The sequence below is a fragment of the Sceloporus occidentalis genome, unplaced genomic scaffold (assembly GCF_023333645.1).
Source record: "Sceloporus occidentalis isolate IW3139 unplaced genomic scaffold, rSceOcc1.0.p SCAF_10, whole genome shotgun sequence".
NCBI lineage: Eukaryota > Metazoa > Chordata > Lepidosauria > Squamata > Phrynosomatidae > Sceloporus > Sceloporus occidentalis.
The window spans coordinates 38,077,370-38,087,285 of NW_028316990.1; the positions used below are offsets into that span (position 1 = coordinate 38,077,370).

At 45.2% G+C, this 9,916-nt stretch overlaps 1 protein-coding gene across 2 annotated transcripts in view; it reads left to right on the forward strand.

Moving 5' to 3' along the window:
• The first annotated feature begins 1,390 nt into the window (after positions 1-1,390).
• Positions 1,391-9,916, forward strand: part of LOC149306525 (sodium/mannose cotransporter SLC5A10-like) — a 42,169-nt gene continuing 33,643 nt past the window's right edge. The window contains exons 1-7 of one of the 2 annotated variants that reach the window (XM_089476766.1): positions 1,391-1,507; positions 2,092-2,163; positions 2,295-2,399; positions 2,786-2,845; positions 3,523-3,627; positions 8,440-8,545; positions 9,667-9,747. In XM_089476766.1, the coding sequence (XP_089332892.1) occupies positions 1,391-1,507; positions 2,092-2,163; positions 2,295-2,399; positions 2,786-2,845; positions 3,523-3,627; positions 8,440-8,545; positions 9,667-9,747 (646 nt within the window). Of the gene's footprint in view, positions 1,508-2,091; positions 2,164-2,294; positions 2,400-2,785; positions 2,846-3,522; positions 3,628-8,439; positions 8,546-9,666; positions 9,748-9,916 lie in introns of those variants that run through there. The other variant, XM_089476768.1, reaches the window with a different exon arrangement.

Below are 9,916 nucleotides of genomic sequence, written 5' to 3' on the forward strand. Positions count from 1 at the left end.
AGTGTCAAACGTTCATATTGGAGGCAGGCAAGGCGACCCAGGAGCAAAAGACTAGGAACTGGAATGTGTAAAGATTGCAGAGTAGTTATTGCAAAGAGTGGATCAATAAAGATTCACATTATTAATATTATTATTATTAATGTTTGTTTATATAGCACCATGGCACTTTACAGGCACCATTGAAACAGTATATAACCTGCCAAAGGTGTACAACCTAAAAGACATTTTTTATATATATATATATATATATATATATATATATATATATAACAATACTAAACAAGTTACACAGTTGAAAATGCAAACTTGAAAATGACTAATATGTATACTTAAATATAAAATGATAAAACAATATTAAAATGGAGTCCCAAACACTTTAGAGGACAAGAAAGCCTTTAATTCAGCATTAAAACTAGCAAGGGAAGAGATAGTGAAAAAGGATGAAGCTGAGCCAAGGAAGAAGAAACCCTTGGCTGAGTAAGAAGCCATTGCATCAAGGGAATTTTACTAAACAACACACAAAGCACAAAAAGAGTTTGTACTCAGTTTGCTCAGAGGGGCGGATGAGGGGCAGAATCTTGCATTCCTTCAAGTAGTTTCTGACGTACGGCGAACCTAGCGTTGCGTTGTTCCGTTCCTTCAAGTCGTTTTCGACTTTTGGTGAACCTAACGGGGCTTTCTTGCCGAATTTCTTCCAAAGTGGTGGTTTTCATGCCCGAGCTGGGATTCGAACTCTGGCCTCCAGAGCCCTAGTCCAACACTGAAACCACAGCCCCATTCCAGTCCTCCATTTCCCAATACACCCAGGCAAAAGCAAACCTCTGCATTGTTTCCTGTTCTTGATGCCATCTTGACCACAGGTACACAGCCAAACACGAACCACAGAAGGCCACAGACACAGGTGTATGTTTAATACACAATTAAGACACATAGTTTAATACACAAACTTATGCATAGCTGCCTATATACACATAGAATGAAGCAACTTGCACAATGAATTTGGTTCAATGGGCATCGGCAAGTCGCAACAGCTTTGCTTGGCTCCCAGTTTTCACTTGTAAAATGAAAATGTTTGGGACAAGCAAGGCTCAAAATGTATTGGAAATAAGAATATCCAGGTATGTTTGGAAAAGGAGACAATCTATGTCTGCTTGCAATATTTGATGCTTCTCCCGTGCGCTCCCACATTTCCAACACTTTTGTCTTGGATTAACTCCTTCATTGGCTTTTATAGTCATTAACGGCTGCAAACTCATGTGCAAACCAGCTCCGAATGCAAAACGTCCGGTGGTTAAGTGGTTTAATGATCAATTTCCAGAGCCACTAGAACTGACCGAGTCAGGGATGCATTATTTCATTTTGCATTTTCACAAAACTGGACCTGGACACGATGTCCGCGGAGGAAGATTCGCACACCGAAGCGTCCGCTCCTTCGCCACAATTCGGCGTTCTGGATGCGATTGTGGTGGCCGCGTATTTCATCTTAAATTTAGCCGTGGGCATTTGGGTAAGAAGGCTTTGCAAGTTGCAACTAAGGCAGCAAGGTTGAGAAAGTTGGCTGAGTATATATAGAGAGTTAATGTTAACCTTTGGTGCTCGGCACCTTTGCTGTTGTGTTCCTTCAAGTCTTTTCCGACTTACGGCAACCCCTAAACTGAACCCATTCTAGGGTTTTCTTGGCAGGGCTTGTTCAGAGGAGGTTTGCCATTGCCATCCTCTGAGGCTGAGAGAGTGTGACTTGTCTAAGGTCACCCAATGGGTTTCCATGGCTGAAATGGGATTCAAATCCTGGTCTTTGGAGTCGTAGTCCATCACTCAAACCATTGCTGGCTCCTACTCAGCATCAGAAACAGAAGAAACAAGGATTGAGGGGAGGAAAGACCTTTAGCAGAGCTTTTAATACTACTACTACTACTACTACTACTACTATTTTATTTATGTGCCGCCTCTCTGCAGGATCGAGGCGGCTTACAATAACAAATAACATACAATATAAAATACGACATATATTAAAATACATTATGCCACTTTATTTCTGTTCTTGCACAGCTTTTATACATCTTTCATCCCATTCTCTCGTCTTATTTTCAGTCTTCTTGGCGGGCGAACAGAAACACATTGAGCGGCTACTTCTTGGCTGGAAGGAGTATCTCTTGGTGGCCGGTGAGTAGACTATCTATTCCTTTTCTTGACTTTGGTGCACTGCAACAGTTGTGCAACACTTATATAAGTTTTAAATGCAAATAACCTTGCAATGCGTTAAAGGGTTGCGTTGTCGGTTTCTTGGCCTGCAGATTGGCGCCTCTCTCTTTGCCAGCAGCGAAGGATCAGGGCTGTTTATCGGACTGGCCGGCTCCGGAGCTGCTGGAGGAATCGCCGTGGCCGGCTTCGAATGGAACGTAAGGCCCATTTCTTCCTTTAAGGTGGTCTTCCATGTTGGGGACAAGGGATCCGTTCTGGGTTTTAGACTGAACTATCCAAGGTGCTGGAGAACTTCTTTGTACAGTTCAGACTAAAACCTGGATCGGATCCAATGCCCCGCCAACATGGAAGCCATGAAACGATGCTGCATTTAATGAACAGATGGGCCACTTAGTTTTTCATTCTCCTCTGTTTTGGGACTTGAGCATTGCATCGAATGGGACTTGAGCATCTGTGGATTTTGGTACCCACTGGGAATCTTGGGACCAAACCTCAGTGGATACCAAGGGCCCACTCTGTACATATATGTATGTATGTATGTGTATGTGTGTTTAATTTTCTCTCTATTCCCAATTGCTTTTAGGCCACCTATGTGCTCCTGGCATTAGCTTGGGTCTTTGTCCCTGTCTATGTCTCCTCGGGAGTAAGTAGAAACTCAGCCTCCGATTATTTCTTGCAACTCTTTAATTCCGTGGTTCCTCAAACTCAGTTATATCTGACAAGCTTTTGGCTCAACGCCTCTTAAAACCCAGTAATGTTATACTTCTTCTCTGCCTTCCTCCAAGTTGGACGAAACGTTTGACTTTCCAGGCCAGGAGTGATGGCTGCATCCACACTAAAGAAATAATGCAATCCTGGAATTTGTAGTTTGTTGTGCCACCGGACAGTCTCAGAGACAGAAGACTGTGTTGTTGTTGTTGTTGTTATGTTTATTTATATCCCGCCTTCCTCCCAGGACAAGTACTCAAGGCAGCTGTCTCTCAAAATGACAAGTCCCAGAACTCCCAGAATCCCAAAATTGCAATAGAGAGAGATGATAGTAGGAAAAGAGAGAGACAGAAATGACAGAATGGATGGATGGATAGATGGATATGATAGAAGGAAGAGTGAGAAAGAGAGAGAGAGATGATAGAATGGATAGATAGGTAGGTAGGTAAATAGACAGATACATAGATAGACAGAGATCATGGAAGAGAGAGAAAGAGATGATAGCATGGATGGATAGATAGATAGATAGATAGATAGATAGATAGATAGATAGATAGATAGATGTGTTGTAGCCATGGGGTCTGACATATCGAGTCCTCCTTCTCCTTCCAGATCCTTACAATGCCCGAATACCTCCAGAAGCGGTTTGGAGGGGAGAGAATCCGGATCTACCTTTCGTCCTTGTCGCTTCTTCTCTCCGTCTTCACCAAGATCTCGGTGAGTAAGGAATGGCCACGCTTTAAATGTATTTACTTAAATATTTACATCCCACCTTCGGTCTACAGAGCCAACATGGCCTAGTGGTTCAAGCATTGGTCTGCCACTCTGGAGACTAGGGTTCGATTCCCATCTTGGCCATGTAAACCCACTGGGTGACTCTGAGCAAGCCACACTCTCTCAGCCTCAGGAGAAGCCAACTGCAAGCCTCCTCTGAACAAATCTTGCCCAGAAAACCCTGTGATAGGGTCGCCTTATGTTGGAAATGACTTGAAGGAACATAGCAACAAAGATGCTCAAAAGGGTTGGTCCAACCCTATGCTTCTTTGATTCCATGATTCCAATATTTGGCAAGGGTCGGTTCAGTTGTAATGCCGCTCTCTCCTCAGCAGGGGCCACTGTTGACCAAGTTGCTGAGTTGAATATTCTTTTCTGTTGGCAGCTGATTTCCTATTTACAATTCTAAATGGATAACTGATTGAGAAAGGGCAGTGTTCCATCATAATTATAATTTCATTAAACCACATTGCAAGAACGGAGCCTTGCTTGGCGCTGGGTTGGACTCACTGGCGGGCATCAGTCCAACCCACAAATCTCTGCATGAAGGAGGAAGAGTGGCCTACCATGCAGGGCTGTTGTGAACATCAGGAAGAGACACAGAGGTTTCCTTGCAACAAAGGGACCAGGAAGGTTGTCATGTTTGGAGACAATCGGAGCAGAGCCTGGGAGGAACAATGTAAGAATGCCACATCGAGAGATCTTTAAGGATAATGGGACATAATTAATTGATCGTAATCTAGACAAGCCTCTTGATGATATATATTGCGCATTTTGGTTGGCCGATAAAGGTATCACTGGTGGATTTTTGTTTGCATTTGGTCCTCCAGTTGTTTTGGACTCCAACTCCCAGAAGCCCCAGCCAGTTTGGCCAGTGGTCAGGAATTCTGGGAGCTGAGGTCCAAAACATCTGGAGGACCGAAGTTTGGGAACGATTGGTCTAGATGCTCTTTGGGATCCCTTCCAGCTCCACCAAAGACAGTATTGTAAGCATGAATAGCAAGTACATAAAATGCCTCTGAGTGTATACAGTATAGAGAAGACTGAACCAAACCCAGCTTTGTCTCATTCTGGGCACAGTTTCTACCCAGCGCATTGAAACTTGTGCTATTATCCTGGGCCTTTCTTTTGGGTGTGATTTTTGGAAAGCGTCTCCATTGTGATCTCCTCACCCCTCCTGGGCCCTGCCTTGGTTTCTTCTTTCCTCTTGGCCCCAAACCGACGCTTCTTTTCGCTTCTTCCCCAAAGCACACCTTTTTGTTGTCTCTGCGCCTGCCTTTGAGGCTTGGCCCCGGGATTAAATTCCCTTGCAATGACTCCTTGACTCACTTGCTCTCATTCGGCCGGTTTGGGCCCAGGGAGATTAGGAGGAACATCTCGCCCCATTCATGGCGGATTTGGGTAATCTTGCTGACAACCCATTACTGGGGTTGAACCTCTAGAGATGCTTTCGGGAGAGGCATAAGTTGCTGATTCAGTTTATTTTGGCCCTGGGATCTTGCAACTTTCGTTCGGTCAGTGGAAATGGTCAGAGGCTGTCCTCTCCAATGTCCTTTAAGGTGGTCTTGCTGGAGACCTTACTGATCTCCTTCCCAATTGCATCCATTTATTTCTTGGATTTATATTTCTTGGATTTATAGCCTTCTATGGCCTCATTCCCACTTACAAATAAATCACTCTCCGATCCGAATCGGTGGATTGGTTTGGCAGCGGAGCATGGTTTGTGCCACATTTGCCCCGGTCGCATTTAAAATAACCCACTTGTGGTTCACATTGACAAATGAACTGGTTCAGAATGGGCCCGCTCCAGCTGACCGAAGGTCAAATTTAAATCGATTCTGATCCACATCTGGTTCACACTTTCATGGAATCGATTTATCCAAAAAGATGCGGGGGGAAATCAGCATCAAAAGACACAGGTTAAATGGGTCTAGCGCATGGCTTCAGCGAATCGATTCAAGTGGGAACCAGGGTCATTTGAACTGGTTCAAACCAATTTGCGATCCGGTTTAAAAGGTAGTGAGAATGAGGCCTACAATTGCTAGGATCGAGGAGACACAAACTAGGAGAGGCTGCAGCAGTTTGCTTTTTGCCTGTGCCAAATGGGAAGGGCAAGCTTTTGCCTCCTTCTGTCTTGCCCTTCCCAGGTGCTGTCTTTCCTCCTTAATACCTTTCTCCCATCTTGACAACTCTCTGAGGTCGCTTGACCACACCGCTGTCCACCTGCAAAAGCATGGAAGGTGTGCAACCTCTGCCACAAGAGGTTGGTGCATCTGCAGAAGCTCCAAGTCCAGGAGGTCAACTAGGTCACCCCTTTCGAAAAAGAAACCCCAAAGTGCTTCCAAGCCGTAGCCTCAGCCTCGGGGGATGCGACCCTGAGAACAGTCAAGGTGTGCGCCTCATGCTCCGTTGCACCAGAGCAATCTCTAATCTTGCAAAGAATGTTAATATCTCTTTCAGTGCTCAGCTGCCTCTGATGTGGTCCAGGTGCACACCCTGGGAACCTAAGCATCGCTTCATGGCCGGTTTGGATGCATCACGTGTGTGTGTTGTGTGTTGTCCTGGAAGAGCCTTGAACCTTTGATCTAGCCCCAAAAGGCTTCTCTCATCTGCCATTTTGCACCCTGAGCAGCCTGCCATAAAAACAGAGAGGCTCATGAGGACTAGTGTGTTTGTGTTTGTGTTGTGTGTGCCTTCGATGCGTTGCCCATCGTCCACACCATCGCTGTGCCTGCGCCATGTGAGGATGAAGGAGGGCAGAGCTCTGTTGGCTCAGGCGATGCACCCCCATAGCTGTGGGCAAAGGAGTGTTTGTGGGGCACGGCGAGTGCCAACGCCGGGAGGGGAACAAGTTCTCCGGATCCGTTTCATGTTGTTTTCTTGTCCTGATTTAAATGAGATCAGACGGGGCATGAAACGAGGATGTTTTGCTGCTTTGGCTGTCGCTGCGGGGGATTTTTAAACATAATGGTACTGAGCAACTCTGGAGACCAGGGTTCAGTTCTCAGCTCAGCTCCGAAAGCCACTGGGCAAATCACACTCTCTCAGCCTCAAATGAAGGAAGGCCTTGGCAAACCTCCTCTGGACCAACCTTGCCAAGAAAACCACACAATAGGTTTGCCTTAGGGTTGCCATAAGTTGGAAATGGCTCAAAGGCACACAGCAAACACACTAGTCCTGTTTTATGGTGGGTTGCTCCAAGAGCAAATGACAGTCCAAGCCACGTTGTGTGACCTGATGGTGTGGATGATGGGCCGCAGCGTGGGTTGTGTGATTGGTCCTGAATGCCACACATTTTTGGGACAGTGATGGTGTGGATGATGGGCAATGCCCTATGAGTTGTGCCATTGTTCCCTAATTCCACACATTTTTGGCACAGTGATGGTGTGGATGACGGGCAATGTCCTACAAGTTGTACCACTGCTCCTTAATTCCACAAATATCTGGCATAGTGATGTTCTAGATGATGTGCAACACCCCAAGAGCCGTGCCAATGAACCTTAATCCCACAAGTATTTGGCCCAGGTGTATGCCAGGCCTCATGGACCACTTTCCTGTTGAGGACAAGTTGAGATAATCTCTCTCTTTCTCCCTGTTTTGTAGTTAGATCGCAGCTGCAAAAATAAACAGAATGCAAAATAATAATAATAATAATAATAATAATAATAATAATTGGTAAAAAAAAATTGGGCTGGGCTTTGACTTAAAAGCGAGGCAGGTGCCAAGGGAACAAATCTGTTCAAGTCGAAGGAGTGAGAATGCCAGGGCGAGGTTGCCCCACCTGCTGCCTTCCGCGTTGCTGCCTCCGTCATTTTCCCCGGAGGCTGGAGCAAAGGCATTTGCTGATGCAGCGCAAGGCCAAAAAGAATTAAGCAGAAATCATCATCATCATCATCATCATCATCATCATCTCCTTGAGTTGATAGGAGAGGAGGAAGAAGAGCTGGGAAGGCCTTCAGATGAAAGGTTTTGGAGACTCTGTTGCCAAATGGCTCAGCTTGCAAAAGGACTAGCTGGAAACTTACCTGGTGAACAAAGTCTTTGGCTGTTCCTGGGTCAAAGCTCCGGGAAAAGTTCCACTTTGGGGCATCATAGTCGGAAAAAGGAACTTTCCCCAAGCTTTGACCCATTTTAATGGCTTTGTAGACCCAGTGTTGGGCTTGAACCAGCACAGCTGGGGATTCTGGGCATTGTAATGCAATAAAGGAAATTTCCCCCAAGAGCACAACCCATGGTTAATGGGTATTAGGCTTGAGCCAGCACAGCCAAGGATTCTGGGCATCATAGTCCAAAAAAAAAAAAAAAAGAAGGAACTTTCCCCATGCTCAACCCATCATTAATGGCTTGTGGAGACTCTATCATGGTCATGGTTTCTTCAGGGGGACTTGCCCTTGCCTTCCTTTGAGGCTGAGAGAATGTGACTTGACTTCTGGGGGTCCCAAAATCCTGGGGCTCTGTAGAAATAATCCAGTTTGGCGCCACTTTTAAGTGCTGTAGCCCCATCCTATGGCATCCTGAGATGTGTACTTTTGCAAGGTCTCCAGCTTCCTCTGCCAAAGAGGGCTGGTGCCACAACGAACTACAAATCCCAGGATTGTGTAGCGATGGTGCCATGGCATTTAAAGTGGTGTCAGACTGCAGGTGGACTGTGAGATCTATGACCTGAAGCTGCAAAAGGACCCTGAGACCATTTGTCTTCTCTCTGCCTTGAACCCCCAGATCTGAGTGAGCTTTTGGTTCTCTTTCTTCTTGCAGACGGACCTGTATTCGGGAGCCCTCTTCGTCCAAGTCTGCCTGGGCTGGAACCTGTACCTTTCCACCGTCTTGATGCTGGTGGTCACCGCCGTTTACACTATTGCAGGTAACCGGACATCTCTGGCCATTGGGTCAGCGGCACCTTTATCAATAGAGTTGGTATCACTAGCCAATCATTGAATTAAGGCATCAGATAAATAAGATTCAAGCTGAAGGAAACCCAGGATATACTGGCTTGGCTTTGCTGGTCCAACACAAATCTCATGCAGAAGCTGCATCCGTGCTGCAGAAATAATCCAGTTTGACCCCACTTTAACTGCCACGGCTCAATGCTGCAGTATCCTGAGATTCATAGTGTGTAATTAATACTCTTTATACTACTTTAAGTCTAAATTAAAGACAGTTCTATTCAGGGAAGCCTTCCAACTTTCATCTCGATTTCCGACTATATTGTATTAATTTACAATTTTATAGTATTGTTTCAACTTTGTTATGATAATATTTTTTATTAATTTAATCATCTTGTTTGTGGTTTTAGATTGTGTGCCATAGGCTGGCTTTTGTTTCTGTTTTGGATTGTCGCTTTCTCTCCTTTAAAAGAGTATGTATGTAAAGCCTATGGCGCTATACAAATAAACGCAATAGTAATAGTAATAATAATAATAATAATAGTGGCATCAGGGCTAAATAACTCATAAAACATGTTCTTGTTGTGTGCCTTCAAGTCATTTCCAACTTACGGTGTCCATTATTATTATTATTATTATTGTTATTGTTATTGTTATTGTTATGCATTTCCCCCAAAATTGGAGCTCAGTGGATTACAGTAAAAAATGTGGTGATTTGAACCCTGGTCTCCAGAGTTGCAATCCAACACTCAAACCACACAATGCCATGCTTCATATCCCAAAATCCCATAGGATGGAGCCATGGCAGTAAAAGCGGTATCAAACTGCATTAATTCTGCAGTGTGGATCCTATTGTCTGCTGTAGGCTCCTGTATGTTTAATGGTTCCATGGAAGAGGGCCTTTCGGCAGGTGTTGCTCATTGCACAACAAAACCAGGTGACAACAAGCAACACCTGGCAAAATTCCCTTTTCTCTGTCGCAACTGAAAGCAAAGGAGTCCTCTCCAGTTTTCACAATTGGAAACCTAAGCCAGAAAGGCATTTCCTTCCAGTAAAATCCACTTTTTCAAACCCAGGCCTTGTTTGCGTTTCTTCGTAGGGGGGCTCACGGCGGTCATCTATACGGACGCCCTGCAAACGCTGATCATGGTGGCCGGAGCAGTTCTCTTGACCGTCACAGGTAGGCGAAAAGCAAATGTATGGACAGTTGCAGAGAAGTGGAAATTGTTGTGTCGTTTCCAACTTATGGGAACCCTAAGGCAAACAATCCTGGGGTTTCTTGGCAAGATTGGTTCAGAGGAGGGTTGCCATGGCCTTTCCCTGAAGCTGCCCTTTGGTTTGGTTTGCAG